The sequence below is a fragment of the Camelus bactrianus genome, chromosome 18 (assembly GCF_048773025.1).
Source record: "Camelus bactrianus isolate YW-2024 breed Bactrian camel chromosome 18, ASM4877302v1, whole genome shotgun sequence".
Lineage (NCBI taxonomy): Eukaryota > Metazoa > Chordata > Mammalia > Artiodactyla > Camelidae > Camelus > Camelus bactrianus.
This window is the reverse complement of record NC_133556.1, coordinates 22,782,808-22,800,561: the sequence shown is the minus strand read 5'-3', so window position 1 is coordinate 22,800,561 and position 17,754 is coordinate 22,782,808. Positions and strand designations below refer to the sequence as shown.

General features: G+C 50.9%; 1 protein-coding gene and 1 long non-coding RNA gene across 6 annotated transcripts in view; one reads left to right on the top strand and one right to left on the bottom strand.

Moving 5' to 3' along the window:
• ABCC1 (ATP binding cassette subfamily C member 1 (ABCC1 blood group)) overlaps nt 1-17,754 on the top strand; it is a 127,544-nt gene that overhangs the window by 93,641 nt on the left and 16,149 nt on the right. Inside the window, exons 19-23 of one of the 4 annotated variants that reach the window (XM_074346284.1) lie at nt 1,301-1,484; nt 8,183-8,212; nt 11,199-11,289; nt 13,118-13,250; nt 16,298-16,505. In XM_074346284.1, the coding sequence (XP_074202385.1) occupies nt 1,301-1,484; nt 8,183-8,212; nt 11,199-11,289; nt 13,118-13,250; nt 16,298-16,505 (646 nt within the window). Of the gene's footprint in view, nt 1-1,300; nt 1,491-8,182; nt 8,213-11,198; nt 11,290-13,117; nt 13,251-16,297; nt 16,506-17,754 lie in introns of all 4 variants that reach the window. The other 3 variants (XM_074346283.1, XM_074346286.1, XM_074346285.1) reach the window with 3 other exon arrangements.
• LOC123618557 (uncharacterized) lies at nt 3,472-6,707 on the bottom strand. Of its 2 annotated transcripts, none has more exons than XR_012500349.1 (4): nt 6,274-6,707; nt 6,137-6,179; nt 5,021-5,106; nt 3,472-3,729 (listed from the first exon to the last, which is right to left on the bottom strand). It is a non-coding gene; the product is annotated as an uncharacterized LOC123618557 (long non-coding RNA). The 2 variants fall into 2 exon arrangements; XR_006727008.2 differs by lacking the exon at nt 3,472-3,729 and adding an exon at nt 4,750-4,884.

Here is a 17,754-nt window from a genome sequence, read left to right as displayed (position 1 = left end):
CTGCCACCATATCTTTACATGACAGGAACTGGTTCCTTTCCTCTTCTGTTATTTGTTTGTTTGTGTAGGGGAATTCTAGGGCAGGAAGGTGTGCTGGCTTTTCCTCACCTGCCCCCATTAAAGATGTAGCAGATTCGGAACACTGAGAGGAAAACGGAAGCAGTTATGCGTAATCCCACCACTTAAGGGTTTTTTGGTATTTCTTTCCAGTCTTTTTTGCTGTATGAGCTTTTTAATAGGGTTATCACATCATGAATATATATATTAAGCATCATGCCCCTTAATCTGTTGCAAGCATCCCCATGCACACCACAAAAATTCTGTATAAACGTAACCTTTAATTAAAAGATGTTTTTATCAAAGTAATAGATGCCCATAGTAACAAAATCAGAGACTATAAGAATATATGTAAAGTTAAAAAAGAAAAAGATTCTCCCTTATCCTGCAGCCCTAGCTCCTCCCTCAAAAGCAGGGGCCAGCAGATCTGGCCTGCTGCCTGTTTTTTTGTGCAGCCCACCAGCTAAGAATGGTCTTTACATTTTTAAGTGGTTGAAAAAAAGCTGAAGAAAAATAGTATTTCGTGACATGAAAATTGCATTCAATTTAAATATCAGCGTTCGTAAATAAAGCTTTATTGGAACACAGCCATCCCATCTGTTTATGTCTTGTGTACGGCTGCCTTCAGAGCTGGCAACAACCAGAGGGCCCGTAAAGCTGAAAATATGTACCATTTGGCCATTTAAGAAAAAGTTTGCCAACCCGTGTAAACAGTTCGATGAACATCCTCCCAAACTTTCAGACAGTTAGAGAAAATATATACACATGCACAAATTTTGTAGTCTTTTTGGGGTGGAGGGGGAAGTTGAAAAAATGAAGCCATTGCTGTGCACATTTTTTACAGCAGTGTCATTCTTGTATTCATCTACGCTTGGCCAGATTTGGAACAGATTTTTGTTCAAAAATAACTTCCTGCACAACCCTTGTTAAAACTGCACCACCCTCCCTCTGTATCCTGTCTCCTTTGTTGCTATGTGCTCGCCGTCCAGCACTCTGTTTTACATGCATTGGTCATGTCTGCCCTGACCCTGGAATCTGGGGCAGGGGTCTTTGTTTCCCTCCCTCCTGCCCCGACCCCTGCCCCAGCTCCGCACTGTGAGTGAAAGCACGCACAGGATGGGGATGCTTCTGCGCGCTTGCATCCCAGGCGCGTGTCCAGCCTTGGACTTGAGATCTGAAGTCCAGGTGTGGAGGGAGTCCCTCTTGCATGTGTGCGCTGAAGCAGCCTGGTCTTTGCCCGCAGACACGGATCCTGGTCACGCACGGTATCAGCTACCTGCCCCAAGTGGATGTCATCATCGTCATGAGCGGCGGCAAGATCTCTGAGATGGGCTCCTACCAGGAGCTACTGGCCCGGGACGGGGCCTTCGCCGAGTTCCTGCGCACGTACGCCAGCACCGAGCAGGAGCAGGAGCAGCCCGACGACGGTAGGGGTACGGCCGCGCGGGGCTCCGGGCACAGGTGGTGCCCTGTCCGGCCCCAGTTGTCTCCTGGAGGGTCCCACCAGCTGCCCTGGGACTCGTGGGACATCAGGCCCCTTCAGGAACCATCTGGAAGGGCTGTCTGAACCCTTTCAGGGCTGCATTGAGAGGGGGTCCCAGTGCTTCATGCCTGGGTCAGCAGAACTGGATGCACGTCCCTATGCTTTTCTGCAATGTGGCCCTGGGCGTGTTGAGTTTCAGGGTCTTTGTGGCAAAAAAGGAGATAGTGATAATTACAGCTCTCCTGGCTGCCCAGAGGCTGTGAGAAGCCAATGGCTGTGTGCCATAATCCAGAACAGATCTGAGGGTCATGAGGTGAATTGTGGCTGAGTGTGCAGGCTGGATGTTGTCAGGACCTGGGGCCGAATCCCAGCTGCTGCTCTTACCAGGCCCGTCGCTGATAAACCAGGGTGACGCAGGACCGACCTCCTGGCACTTAGTGTAGATTTAGTGTGCTCGACTACGTGGAGCCTTTGACATGGTGCCGAATGCAGCTGCTGTTAATACTTCCCTGGGAAGAGTGCCCCCCTCACATCCCTATGTGCCCGGCATCTGCCTGGTCCAGGTGGACCTGCCCACTTCCAGCCGCCACGCCTGCTCTGTCCTCCCAGGCCAGGACTCGGAGAGCAGGAATGGTCCCAGAGGCACACTTTGAACCCTGGGCTGGGACCTCACCCTGTCTTTATTTGAAGCAAGTGGGGTAAGACTTCTAAAAATCCTGTTGTCTCATTAGTTGGTTTAAAATTCAGGGACTGCTTTGCAACCTTGCCAGGCTGCCCTGTGTTTATGTCAGATTAGCATCTGGAACAGATCCTCTGCAGGTCCTTGTTCTCAGAGCTGTGACCTGTGTTAACATGGAGCAGGGAGAGGTCATCTGATGCCTCTTCTGCTTTGGTTTCAGCTGTTGCTAAAAAGAGTGGAGCTAGAGAGAGATCACCTGTCCTACCCCGATCTCCCTCTTCCAGGAGCTAATTACAGACTCAGAACCTTTGGGGCGTGTTTGTTACATGCTTAGTCCGCAAACAGGTCTCAGATAGTCTGTTCCCCAGGGAGGGGCTACAGGGCTTCCTTGCTGCACAACTTCCACGGGCAGAGTCGTCATCGAGGTGTCTGTGATGTGAAGACACACACAGCAGCAGTGACTGGTTGTTGAGTACTTCCCGGGGCTTCTGCCCTCTACAGGCATTATCCTGTTGAATCCTCTCAACACCTTCCCATGAGGGAGGTAGGATTGTTGTGAAGAAACTGAGGCTTAAAGAGGCTTGTCCTTTCTATGCCAGGGGTGGGCAGGTCCTTGTCTTTGTGACTGGGGCCCATCACTAAGAAGGATTCATTGATTTAGTCATTACAGGTGTTTACTGAGCACCTACTATGTGTTAAGCCTTGTATTATTTTTCTAGGGTTGCTGTAACAAAGTAACAAAAACTGAGTCACTTAAACAACAGAAATGTGTTGTTTCCCAGTTCTGGAGGCTGGGAGACTGAGGTCAAGGTGTCAGTAGGGTTGGTCCCTTCTGAGGGCCATGAGGGTTCATGCCTGTCCCCTAGCTGAGTGGTGTGCTGGCCATCTCTGGCGTTCTTTGACTTGCAGAAGCATCAGCCCAGGCCTCTGGGCTTATCTTCACACAGTGGTCTCCTTGGGGGTGTGTCTGCCTCCAAAACTCCCTTTTTATGTAGGGCTGGGGCCCATCCTCGTGACTTCATCTGAATTAATTATACCTGCAGAGACCACATGTCCAAATATAGTCACACTCTGAGGTCCTGGAGGTTAGGGCTTCAGCATACGGATTTCATTGGTTGGTAGGGTATATGATTCAGCCTGTAACATTACCGTCCTGGGTTTTGGGGAGACAGAAGCGAACAAGGTACAGGCAAAGCCTGCCCTCGCACCTTGTGGAGCTCAGAACCCAGTGTGAGAGAAAGGCAGTAAACAATCAGCAGATTAAGACGGTTCCATCCAACGCGAAGCGCCTCGAAGGAAAACATGTAGGGTGGCAGGGCTGAGGAGTGGTGGGGGTTTGGGCAACTCAGGCGGGGGGGGGGTCAGGGAAGCCCTCTCTGGGGACGTGACATTGGTTTGGGGAGGAGCCAGCAAGGAGAAGATAGGGGAACAGTGTTCTGACACAGGGAACAGCAACTGCACAGGCCTCAGCCCAGCATGAGATCAGTCTGTTTGAGGAACAGAAAGGAGGCTACTGTGGTCAGACCATGGTGGGTAAGCGATGGGGGTGGGAGACGAGGTTGGCTAGGGGGTCGCCCTGCAGGGCCTTTGGGGTGAGGAGTTTGGATTTTGTTCTCAGTGCAGTGGGAAGCCACTGAATGCCAGAGAGGGAAAGGTTCCCTGTCTAGGACACAGCGAGAACTCGCACGTTCTTTCCTCTGGGTTAGGGTTTGCTGAAGGCCTAGTGGTTTTTAATAAGTGGTTTGTTGAGATATAATCCACACAGCATACAGTTCACCCAATTCAGAATTTTAAAAAATATTCTAATATTTTCCTTGTGCAACCATCACCATGATCAGTTTCAGAACATTTTTGTCCCCTCTCAAGGAAACCTCATCTCCACTGGCAGTCAGTCCCCATTTCCTCCCAGCCCCCTCAAGACTTAGGCAAACACTAATCTACTATTTTTTCTTTGTTTTGAGATATAATTGACACACGGCACTGTATAAGTTTAAGGTATACAGAGCAACGATTGGGCTTACGTACCTCATGAGATAATGACCGCAGTAAGTTTAGTGAACATCCATCATCTCATACAGATACAAAATAAAAGAAATAGAAACTTTTTTCCTTGTGATGAGAACTCTCAGCATTTACTCTCTTAACAACTTTTCATATGTAACAGAGAGCAGTGTTAATTATAGTAGTATGTTGCACGCTGTGTCCCTAGTGCTTATTTTTACAACTGACAGTTTGTACCTTTCGGCTATCTTCATCCAGTTCCCCCTCCCCGCTCCACCTGGTGACCGCAAACCTGATCTCTTTTTTATTTATTTGTTTGTGTTTGTTTGTAATTGACCTACAACACTATGTTAGTTCCTAGTACACAACATAGTGATTTGAGATTTCTGTACATTTTGAAATGATCACCACACTAGTCTGCTTTCTGTCTGCATAGCTCTGTCTCATTCTGGACATTTCATATAAACAGAATTCTGTACCATTAGGTCTTTTGTGACTGGCTCCTTTCACTCAGCGTGATGTGTCCAAGGTCCATCTCTGGGGGCTTGTATCAGCACTTCATTTCTTCTGATTGTTGAATCATATTCCATTGTGTGGATCCATTCATCAGCTGCTGAGCATTCGAGCTGTTTCCGCTTTTTTATGAGCAGTGCTGCTCTGAACTCTACGGGTTTTAAAGAGAAGTATTTTCTTTTGCCAGCTCAAGATAGCTGACACTCCCAGAGGGCAGGGACTGTCCTTAAATCCTGTTGGCACAGGGCAACCCCCTAGCCAGCCTCGTCTCCCACCCCATCACTTACCCACCATGGTCTGAGGAATGGTTTTTCCCTCCCCTTCCTCAGCAGCCGCCAGCATATCCACAGCAGTTTGTGCTGAATATGGAATGCTGCCAATTAAAAAAAAAAAATCTTTATGTGTGTATGTGCACCTCAGCACTTAATTTGGTGGTGAAAATGCTACCCACCACCCTGGCACCAATGTGGGGGGTCACTTCCCCAATTCAGCCACCCAGCCCCGTGCTGGGCAGGGCACAGAGGTCCTCTGTCTCGGGGTCTGAAATCAAACTGTCCCCCTGCCCCCAGTGCTTTCCACCTCTCTGGAGGGGCCCCTGCGATAAGGCCGGCGTCAGGGTCCAGCCTTGCTCAGCTGTAGCCAACTTTAAGCGCCAGTGACCTTGGATTTGTTTGAACCACATTTTTGGCTCCTTCTGAAGGGAAACTTTTGTTTCCTTGTTGAATTAATCAGGTCACTTTTAGAACACCCAGGCTGAAGGGCGAGTGTTCGGTCTGAGGGGATTCTTTCTCTGGGATGGGGAGGGAAGGTGCAGCAGGAGCTAGGCTTGGGGTAGTGAGAGACTGACCCTTCCCCAGGGATATTCATTATATTATTTCTAGGGGTCTTTTTTTTTTCTTCTTGGTTTGTTTTGGTGGCAAAGAGATTTACAAAGTAGTTCATTAACCTTTGTACCTGGAAGGTATAGAACATTTTTATTTTCTCTGGTTTCTTTATTAGGAACCTGAAACTTACTGTGGTTTTCAATGGGGAACATTTGTGCCTCCCAGGGACCCTTGGCAGTGTCTGGAGACATGTGTGGTTGTCATACCTAGCAGGGTGGGGGTGCACTTCTGGCATTTAGTGGGGAGAGACCAGGGATGCCGCTCAATTCCCTGCAATGCACAGGACGCCCCCTCCGCCCCCCACTGCAGAGAGTCATCCAGCCCCCAATGGCAGTGGTGCCGAGGGTGGGAAACCCTCCCTGCTTCACACCCCCCAGGTTCTTGCCTTGTCAAGATGGGATAAAGAACTTTATTCCAGCAGTGTGGCTGCTCTTCAGAACCTTACTCCTGCCATCTCTCAACCTTGTGACTGATTGTTTTTCCCTTTTTCCGATTTTTGCTGAATTTTTGTATTTTTACCTGATTGTAAAATCAGTATGTGCTCCTTATAGACAATTGGAACCTATAGAAAAGCACCAAGAATCAGCAAAAAGAACATCCTTCCACTCTCCCACCGCCCAAAGGGCACCTGTGTCGGCATCTGGCCTCTTTCCCACCTGTCTTCCTAGTCCAGGACTTGTTCCTCGAGCAGAGTAGGACCCTAGGGTGCACTCTTTTGCCATCCTTTCTCCTGTCCCTCTTTTTCTTTCTTTTCCTAACGTCGGGTCACAGGCGCTTCCCCGTGTTGCAGGAAATCTGTCATAAACACCAAACAGCAGCTGGAGAGTCCATCACACAGACAGCACATTCCTCCCCGCTGTCCTCAGTGTCCATATTTCTTCCCCTTTTGAGTATGAAGAACTTGCAGGGCCGAGGCGGGAGGATAGGGTCGGGTGATGTAGCCGGTCAATTCCGTTTTTGGTCAAAAACCCGGCGTTGACTGTAAAGCAGTGACTTGAATTCTTCCCTCAAGGGAGGCTGGCCTGCTGGCTCTGGCCCAGGCAGAGTTCCAGAACCTTCTTGAGAATAAACAGCGAGCCTGCGAGGTGCCAGCTTTGAGGGCCAGCGGCTGGCTGAACACACAGCCCCGTGGTGCTTACGTGGTTTAAGAGCAGGGATGGTGCCTGGCTCCGCAGCACCACAGCCCCATACCCAGTGCTTAGAAGCACTCAAGGAAGTCTCGTTGGATTACGAGTTTCATGTCTTTGTTTAAATAAAAAAGAATTCTTAATTATTCTACAGCATCCTCCCTCCCCAACCCTGCATCATTTATTTTTTCCCATACCCTGTTTTATTTTTCTTTGTAGCACTTATCACTGCCTGACAGTAAATCTGGATCTATTACTTTATCATCTCTCTCTCTCCCTTGGAATTTAAGCTCCGTGAGGGCCTTTTGGTTACCTCTGTTTCTCCAGGATGGAGAATAGTACCTGGTGCATAGTAAGATACTCAGAAAATGTGTTAAATAAGTGAATGAATGAATTACACCTTGACTGTTTAAGGCCTGCCCTATATAAGCATTGGACATTAATGCAGCTGCGTACCTATCCCAGATTAGAAAGAAACAGGAGCTGATTTTACCCATTTCCCTTAGGGTTGGTTTAGAAGCCAGCTTTGCAGGTACTGGCTATGGGGTGACACCACTGTGGCCAATGTCCTGCCCCTTCTGGCTTTGGAAGGTCAGCTCTGCTTGCTCACTTGGTCGTTCATTTGTTAATCCACCCATCTGCCCATCAGGTGTATAGAGAGTGCCTACTGTGCGCCACAGAGATGTCTGGTGCATGAGCCACAGTGTGGAATGGTGCCCCTTGGATTGTGCAGTGCACATCCTGTGCAACCTCACATGGCCATCTGGTGTTCCAGGCGCTGGGGGCAGAGTAGTAGATAAGACCTAGGCCATGCTCTCAAGAGCTCACAGTCTGATGGGGGAGATAAACACTAAATAATCAAGGACATCATGGTGCTAAACACAGTGATGAAGACGAGCCTGGGGGGCTAGGAGAACCCTTAGAAGGGTTCCATGTCCTCCCAGCCTGGAGGGTTCAAGGTGATATCTGAGCCAAGTGACCTCCTCTTCTTTTTTCTCAGCTCCACGTGGAGCTGGCTCAGGGCAAGGTGCTCATGTCCTTGAAAAACCAGAATCTATGGTCTGGCAAGAGGCCCGTGCCGCCTCCCAGCTGGCATGCCTGCCCTGCACACTGTAATGTTTTCTCTCTCTCCCTCCACTGCTGGGAAAACAGGTGTAAAGACAGAAGGTCGGTTTGCATTTTTCTAGCTGTCTTTCTGTGTGAACACTTACAGCTTTTAGAGAAGGAGCTGGCCCCAGGCAATGTGCTCGTCAGGGATCCATCCAGAACGTGTGGGATGGGGACACTGGCGTACATGCAGCAGGTCCGTCAGCCGTCCTTGCCCCTCACCCTTAAGGGAAGCGGTTCATCTGTCCCCTCTGGGCATTTAAACAGGGGGCTCAGGGTTGGGAGTTTTGCCTTGGTTCTTAACACTTTCTCGGGTCTTGTGAATCCCCAGGCATCAGCGTGGTGAATGAGGAGGAGGAAGGTCAGTGACGGCTGGGCTGGCGTTGGCTATGCTTGCAGAACGGGGCTGGAGGTGGACTTGTCCTGTTTCTGCATGCCTGGGAAGGGGCCCTTGAGCATCTGCATTTGCACCCCCTTCCCCCGTTCATCCAGCATTTATTAAGTGCCTCGTGTGCACCAGGCTTTGTGGTTGGCACTTGGGGATACAGTCTGAATCTCCAGAGTGCTCACTGATCAGCTGAGTGACCTTGGCTAAGCCTTACTGTCTCACAGGTCAAATGACCATGACCAGCTGGCCTTGGAGATCCTGGTTGTGAAATGCCTGGCATGCAGTAGATGGACAGTGAATGGGAACAGTTTGATTACTACCATCCCACCGGTACCTCCTGGGCATGACCCAGACCCAGGCGGGCCAAGGCAGCTCAGAGTGATGAGCATCTGATGGGGCAGCTGCAGGTGGTGGGGTGCCCAGAGGAGGGATGTCTTCTAGCAGAATTTCAGCAGGAAAGGTTGTTCTGTCTCCCTCCAGTGACAGAAAAGTGTGAACTGGCCCCTGAAGGGAACCCATTTCTCCTGTCTTCCTTGACCAGCAGTGTGTGGCTGAGGGTCCAGACAGAGGCCCCTTTTGGAAGCCACAGAAGGCAACTCTGGCCACATGAACAAGGTGTTTCCAGAAGGATACTAGGGAGCTCAGAAATCAAAGGCAAAGCTGGACAAGCAGGACTTGGGCAGTGGGAACTCTGGGCATAAGACTCCTTTAGAACAGAGCAGTTGGAAAGATCTTTGGTCCTTGTGAGGCCATAGATGATTCAAAGTCCTGGGGGAGGGGTTCTGTTGGGCTGACCTTGGGCAGGTTCCCCCTCAGCTTGGGGAGTCTGGCCACCCACCCCCCTGGTCAGACAGGCCTGGGAGACTGTGGGGAGAGGGACTAAATCCTTTGCAAAGAAGGCACACGGGGTGGTGCGCCACACATGCTCACGTTCTCCTCCTGGGACTCTCGGTCCCTCCTTTGAAGATGAGCATTTTCCAGCTGCCCTTGTTGGTGTATCACATGTTGGGTAATTGGGTTGAGCAGAGGAGGAGGCAGCCACGGAGGCCACTGTGGGGCCCTGCACTGAGTGGGAAGCAGGAGGAGGAGAAGGAGGCTGAGGCTTACAGAGGACACCTGGGCAGAAGGCTCTCTGAAGCACCTGCCACAGGACCCGTGTCTCTGGGAGTGTTTTTTTTGTTTTGTTTTTGTTTTTGTTTTTGTTTTTTGTGGGGGAAGGTAATTAGATTCATTTATTCATTTTTAGAGGAGGTACTGGGAATTGAACCCAGGACCTTATGCATGCTAAGCATGTGCTCTGCCACTTGAGCTGTACCCTCTCCACTGGGAGTGTTTTAAAGCATCTCCATTCCTGCACAGAGGAAGATGGTCAAGGCCAGCCTTGGGCCCAAGTGCCATGCATGTGTATCAGCACTGCCTGCATGTGGCTGCATGGGAAGTCCTGCTTGTTATCCCTCTTTTTTGTTTGTTCTTTTTTTTTAATTAAAAAAAAAAAGATGCTGACGTTAAAGGAAATACTGAAAACAGCGGTTCTCCATCCTGGCTGTGTTCCAGAGTTATCTGTGGGGCACATTTTAAAATGCAGATAATGGTAAGCACCACAATGGTGTCCCCTTCACCAAGCCTCGGGCACCACCTCATTTCATCCTCTGGCTAATGAGGGCAGGTGCTGTTGTTATTCCCATTTTGCAGATGTGGAAGCTGAGGCTCAGAAAGTTTCATTGCTTCCATAGTACACACAGTGAGGAAGTGAGAGGACATTTCCCATAGGTCCCAGCTACTTGACTGTGCTATCAATGTGGGGCCTGGCCTCCCTGGCAGAGTTACTGCAAGGACCAGGGCCGGACACAGGGCATCTCCAGGTGATTCATCCATGGCCAAGATTGAGAGTCACCAGCTCAGAGCTCCTCCCATCCACCCAGGAATGATCCCTAGCCCCGGTTCCCTTCCTGTCTTCTGTTTCTTCCTGTGGCTGTCCCCTGAGAGAGCTTGCCTTCTTGGATTCTGCTTTAATTCATGTCACATCAGCATGTTCCCAGGGTCACTGCTGGCTACTATTTCTCCCTTCTCGTAACTTCTCTCCTGTGTCCCCCTCCTCCTCTGGGGTCAGCCCCTTGGAGCCCTACATAATGCTGTTCTCTCGTGCCCTCTCACTCCTGGCACCAGAGAGCGAGGAGATCAGTGCAGAGTGGGGGGTAATAAACATTACCACTGAGTTGTTGGAAAATTAAAGGAAATAATGTATTTCAACAGCTCAGCAGCTGACACTTAATAAACATTAGCTACTGTCTCTAAGGTGACGGTGATCACTGTTGATGCTGGATGGATGCTTCTTGGAACTGGGGCAGATGTCTGTCTGGCTGATGTGCCCAGCAGTGGCTGTATCAGTTGCTGAAATCCTGAAATAGTTCCTTATTACTGGGGAAATAGCCACTGCCCCAGCAGGGCCCCCGGGCCCCCGACTTCAGAACCTCCCTGTGATCCGGCAACCGAAGGGTTAACTCCTGGCCCTGCTGGGGGCCTCTGGGTCTCCCGTGTCTGATGCCCTTGTCAAAACCTGTTGTTACTTATTTTGAGTTTCACCCCTGCTTGGGATGCTTAGGGACCAGAGGACTGCGGCCTTTCCTCTGCATGGTTCACTGCCTCCTGGCACCATTAGCCAAGCTTCACGGAGCAGAGATACCATTAGCAGAGTGGATTTTACCAGTCACTGCTGGTACAGGGCACTTTCTGGGGCCCAGGGCCCTCAAGACAGTTGCAAAGCACCATCCCTGCCCCAAGGGAGCTGGCCCCGATAGCTCCTGCACCCCAGCCGGAGAGCCTGTCTGGGGGCTCAGCAAAGAAGTCTTGCTTTCTGAGCTTCCTGGCAGCCAGGTCATGTGCCGTCTCCCCGCTGGAATGACAGGATTTGGTTCCAGCTCTTGAAACCACGATTCTGCCCCCCTTTCTCTCCTGCCAGGCTTAGCAGGCGTCAGCGGTCCCGGGAAGGAGGTGAAGCAGGTGGAGAACGGCATGCTGGTGACAGATGCTGCGGGGAAGCAACCGCTGAGGTAAGGCAGGGAGGGAGACCACTCCTGTGGCTTCTTCCCCCGGCTCCACGTTTCTGCCCCATGAGGGTGCCCGCGGCGAGGCTCCACCTACCAAGAAAGGCCTTCAGCTCCTGCCTTCCCTCCCGAACCCTTGGGGGCACCTCACTTCCCAGAGAGCAGAGGCCCAAAGGGGAAGCCTGGTTCCATTCCTGCCAGGTGGCACGTCTCGCACGGGCCTCGTGACTTAACTGTCCACCTGCACTTCTGACACCCGAGCTCCCTACGTGGTGCGGCTCTTCACTCACGTCTCTCAGAGGGACCTGGAATGTTCGGGCTTTAAGAATGCGTTCTGTGCGCCGTTAGGAGCCGGGCACGGCACCAGGCACGGCACCAGGCTCTGTGCAGTCTGCGAACCTGGAGGCAGTTACTGTCATTGTCCCGTTTCACAGGCGAGCAGACCGAGAGCTCTCACCTTGCAGCTGGAGAGGAGCTAAGCTTGCGTCTGAACCCAAGCTCGGCGTCTGAGCCGATGCGCCCAAGTTCTACACTTCGGTGCTTTAAAGGAGGTTGCTTTGGTTTAGATCATTGGGTATTCGGGGGAGCGGCATTCCATGCTTAACCTCTCCATGCCTCGGTTTCCTCAGCTGTCAAATGGGGTCTTCGGTGCACTGGCCGCACAGGGTCATAGGAAGGCTTAAGTGACAGAGAACGTGTGAAGCCCTTAGACCTGTGCCTGCGCCATCAGCACTCAGTAAACACCACTCAGTTGTCACTCGCAGCTGGGGCTGCCTGGGGCTACTTCTTTTGGGGTGGGGGGATTTCACAGAAGTGCGGCTGGGAGGGAAATTGGCATGAGTAGCTGTCGCCCTCAGAGCCTTGCCCACGGTACCCTCCTGGGCCCAGCTCTGTGTCATATGGGAGAGGTGGAAATGCTTCCTTCTCTATTGGCGCACCTGTCAAGGTGGTGAATGCGGCGTGTGTGTGTGTGTGTTTAAGTGTAAGTGTAAGTGCTTAGAAAGGCGCCTCACCCAGAGTCACGCAGGGGTCAAGGAAGCACTCCTGTGGTTTGGGCAGGCAGCCAGCATAATCAGTCTCAGGATTAGCTGAGAGGAGGCAGGTGACCGTGGGATGCTTGCAGGAGAGAGGCAAGGTGGACTGAGCAGAAACATACAGGACATGTAGTTTCTGTGTGTCCGGGCACAGCTTAGCTGGATCCTCTGCTCAGGGTCTCCCACAAGCTGTCACCAAGGCGTCAGCCAGGCTGGGGTTTCATCTGAAGGTCTGGCTGGAGAAGGATCCGCATCTAAGGTCACATGGCTGTTGGCAGGACTCAGTTCCTCGGTTCCTAACTGGCCACATCCTGGACGCTGCCCTCAGTTCCCAGCTCCCTGGACCTCCCTCCACCTCCACGCTTGCTTCCTCGAGGTGTTCAAACCACGAAGGCAGTAGAGAGAGTCGATGACCAAGGTGGAAGTCGTACCCCATCCCTGCGTTCGTGTGGGTCTGAGCTGTGTGAGAGAGGGGCTGTTCCTGTGCACACACACCTGTCCCCCATGTCATTCCCCACGCATCTTCTCCCCAGGGAAAGGGACGGCCCCAGGGAGGACAGAGCTCTGGGTGATAATCTGTCATGATCTGCATAAATCTAATGAGCACTGGTGGGGCCAAAAAAGGTTTTTGAGTAGAGTCTGCATAAAGGAACAGTTCCTCCATGGGGCTCTGGGCCAAGACCCTTCCCCTCTCTGGACCGCCTGGGTAAAGTCAAGAGTGAACTAATTTGGTCTTTAGGGGCTGCCGACCCCGCCTGAGGCTTCCATCCAGCTAACACCCGTGTGCCTTGCTTCCCCAGACAGCTCAGCAACTCCTCCTCCTACAGCGGTGATGTCGGCCGGCACCACAACAGCACCGCCGAGCTGCAGAAGGCCGGGGCCAAGGAGGAGACCTGGAAGCTGATGGAGGCAGACAAGGCTCAGACAGGGCAGGTGAGGGCCACGGCTGGGCATCCCTGGGTACCAGGCCCGTGCAGAGTACTTTGTGCATCTTAGCTCATGTCTTCCCCCAACAGAGCCACTAAAGGTACTGTTTTAAGTGCCAGAAACCAGGCCGGAGGGCCCGAATGACTTGCCCCGGGCGCAGCTGGTGAGCGGCAGCCCTGGGGTTGGAACCCGGCCGTCAGACTCCAGGGCTGGCGTCTGTGGCCTCTGCTCTCCTGACCGCCGCCTCCTTTGAGCAGCTGGGGCTCATGTTAGCCGTAGGTGCCCTGGATGCTTTAAACCAGGGCTTCCCACCTCACGGGGTCCAGTTGTATGTGAGATGGTTTCAGGTCGTCACAGACTCAGCACAGAAGAACATTAATTACGTGGTCAGAAAAAATTGTTTTACATTGCCTTTTTAATTTCTCTTTTTTGCCTTTGTGACCACAGGCAGACCTCGTTTTATTGCGCTTTGTTTTATTGCACTTAGCAGATAACGCGGTTTTGTTTTACAAATTGAAGGTTTACAGCCACCCTGCATTGAACATTGGCACCACTTTTCCAACAGCTTTTCATTTGCTCACTTGGTGTCTCTGAGTCACGTTTTGGAGGTTCTTGCAATATTTCAGTCTTTTTTATTGTTGTTATATTTGTCATCTGTGATCTTTGATGTTACTACTGTGACTCACTGAAGTCTCAAATGGTGGTTAGCATTCTTTAGCAATGAAGTATTTTTTAAATTAAGGTGTGTGCTTTGGTTTTTTTAGACATAATGCTGTTGCACACTTAATAGTCTACTGTATAGTGTAACATAACTTTTATATGCCCTGGGAAACCAAAAAATATGTGTGACTCACCTTAATGCAGTATTCGCCTGGTGGTGGTGGTCCGGAACCCTACCCACAGTATCTCTGAGTTGTGCCTGGTACATTAGTGAGAAAGTCTCAGCTGGGGCTAGCTTGCCTTTAATCCCTAACTGTCTTAGTCTGTTTCGGCTGCTGTAACAGACAACCACAGAGGGAGTGGCTTAGAAGCAACTTACATTTATTGCTTATAGTTCTGGATGCTGGCAAGTCCAGGATCAAGGCGCCTGCAGAATCATGCTGGTGAGATCTTCATGGTTCACAGACAGCCCTCCTCTCCCTGTGTCCTCACATGACAGAAGGGGTGAGAGAGCTCTCTGGGGTCCCTCATGAGGGCACCAGTCCCATTTACGGAGGCTCCACCCTCGTGACCAAATCACCTATCAGAGGCCCCACCTCAGATATTGTCACATTACAGGGGTAGGACTTCAACTCAAAATTTGGGAGGAGACACAAATATTCAGTCTATAGTACTAACAGGCAGGAACTTCTCTTTGTAACAAGGAGAGCAGGTTTCAGGCTCTTGTTTTATCATGTTTTTTTACGATCATCTAGTTTGGGCGAGTGTCAGTAATTTCCTGTTTATGGTAGTATTCCAGAGTTTATTTTTTAAAATAAAATGGTATATTTAAAAAAAAATAGGGGATGGAAGTTTTTAAAATAAGTAAAAAAAATAAGTACACAGATAAGGAAAAACAAAGTAATTTTTCCAGGAAAATGATAAGGGAAACAGGCAAAGTCAGGGCACTGTTCTCTCAGACCTACCTGAGTTCATCCAGCATCTCCTAGGCCCTCTGTTTCCTGCTTCTTCACTCATGTTGGTCACACCCGGGGCCAGGGACAGAGGTGGCTATAGCGTGTCCCCCTCCCTTGCTCTCACTGACCTTCCAGGGAGCCAGAGAAATGACTTGAGAGGGAAGGGCCTTACTTAAGCCCCACAACCACCCAGAGCAGATGGGTCCTGCCCATTCACCATACCAAAACCAAGACCTGGGGGGCTTATAACTTGCCAAAGTCCGAACAGGAGCGGAGCTGGGCTCAGTCCACCCTGATCACTTCTGACTCCACACCCACCTTGTTCGTCTGCTCAGGAAGAGGAGTCCCAAGTCCTGCAGAGGAACTCCAGGGTCAGCAGGCAGCTCGGCTGCGTGATGAAGCCAGATGGTGAAACAGGCACGCTCTTTATTCTGACACCCCCTCTCCAGTATTCCAATTTGAAGAACAGAGACTTGAAAAAGAACCTCCGGTCTTCCACCTGCTTCCTTTCAGCCAGACTGCAACTCTGATGATGTTTATAATCCAAAATGCAGCATGAGAGGCTTGACGTGACAGGGAGCACACACAGGGAAAGATGCCTGGAGTTTGCTGTAACCATGCCTAACGGGTGGGCGTGGGGCTGACGAGAAGCACATTGCCCCCGTCTCTGGTGTTCAGCCACCCTTCACGCGGCTGCACGTAATGATGGAGCCCCCATGCTGGGCTCCACGGGAAATACAGGGATGAAAGAAGCCCCCGACTATCACTTCATACAGGCTGAGCAGGCACAAAACACTGAGAAGCCAGTTGCAGTGGCGTATTGCGTGATCAGAGGACGTGGGGTAGACGTGACACTTGGTCTTGGTTGCTAGGCAACATGTCCCACCTTCCCATTTTCTTCAGACTGTTTGATGGCTTTCTGATGGTCCTGGCGTAAAGATTGAAATCCTGGACAGGATCTCCCAGGCCCTGTGTGGTCTGGCTGCTACCCATTCTCCAGCCTCAACTTGCTCCAGCTACCCCTGCCATCTTTCAGGCTCCCTCCTACCTTGAATCCTTTGCACATGCTGGTCCCTCCGACTGGGGTGCCCGTTTTCCATTTTCACCTGCCTCAGTAACTCCTTGATGTGCCTTCCTCAGGAAGAAGCTCCTCACCCTGATACCTCCCCACCCTGGGTTAGGTCAGGTTGCCGCATTTTGTACCAGCCCTTCTCTGGGATTATGCATTTTTCTGGGCAACGATTTGCTGAGCCTGTCTCGCCCCTCACCTGGAAGCTCTGTGAAGGCAGAGGCTGTGCCTTTGCTGCTGACTCCTTTGCCGAGTAACTAAGGGGGAGGGATCGGAGGTGTGAGCACAGGAGCTGTTGTAGTTCCTGGCCTTGGATGGGCATGGCTGGTGGGTGCGTTCTGTAAGATGCCCTCTCTCCCTGGTCTCAGGTCAAGCTCTCCGTGTACTGGGACTACATGAAGGCGATCGGACTTTTCATCTCCTTTCTGAGCATCTTCCTTTTCCTGTGTAACCACGTTGCTGCCCTGGCATCTAACTATTGGCTCAGTCTCTGGACTGATGATCCCATCGTCAACGGGACCCAGGAGCACACGAAAGTCCGACTGAGCGTCTATGGAGCCCTGGGCATTTCACAAGGTGGGCCTCCCCACTGCCTCCTGATGTTGGCACTTGGATCCACATCCATGTCTTGTTAGAGAATTGGGTCCCCCCACTTGTCAGGGTTTTGTAGACTCACAGACCAAGCCAAACTCCCATGAATAGTAGCTGTCACGTAAGACACTCAGATATTTGTAGGAATGTTTCTCGAATGCTTTGTTTCATATGATCCTAGGAGACAGTGGGGAGGGGAGCAGAATGTGCCCATTTTGCAGATGAGGAAAGTTGAGAATCAGAGGCCACATGGAGCATTGGTGAGCAAGGGCCCTTGCCCCTTGTTGCTCTCAGGGTGAAGGAGCTTCTGTGAAGTCTTATTTGTGGACTTTTACCTGCTGTCTAAAGGTGGGAGTTAGTTTATACTAGTGGCTCACAACGCAGGCAGTGTTGTCTCCCAGAGGACAATCAGCAACATCTAGAGATACTTGGAGTTGCCACAGCTTCAGAGTGGGAGTGGGTGCTCCTGGCATCTATAGGCCGAGGATGTTGTGAAACGTCCTGAGGTGCACAGCACAGCCTCCACAACAGGATTATCCAGTCCCAAGTGTTAACAGTGAGGGGGTTGAGAAGTCCTGCTCTACGCCCTTTCTGTGGTCCCGTGAAGGTCATAGGAATAGCTGATGTTTACTGAGCACTTAACTTGATGTGGTTCCATTTTAAACACTTTTAGGTGTTTTAATTTATCTGACTTTTGCAGCAATCTTAGGAGGTAGGAGCTAATATACTACTTTCCCCATTTTAGAGATGCAGAAACTGAGGCCCAGAGGGGTTAAGTAATTTGCCCAAAGTCACACATGGCAGAGCTCACAGTGGTCAAGGCATTATGGCTCAGAGCCCAGCCTCTTAGCTAATGTGCTGCACGGTACATGAACTATGTGTTTATGTGCTCATAAAAATGATGTTTTTATGATGCATGTATGTATACAAGAAATGTATACATTTGATGTTTTTGAGCACTTCTGTGCCCCAGGCACATTGCCAGGTAGACCCTTTACATTCAGCAGTGCTGCAAGATAAGTATCATTGTCCCCATTTTACAGTTGAGGAAACAGAGTGCAGGGAGAATTAAGTGACTTGTGAAAGGTCCCATGGCTGGTGGGTGGCAGAGACAGGATTTGGCTCCAGAGCCTACCAGTGCCAACCCCAGAGTCCATCCTTCTAGACCCTACCTCTTGGCTTCCTTCTTTAAGGAGACTTGGATAGAAGCCTCTCCATTCCTGTGGAATCACCT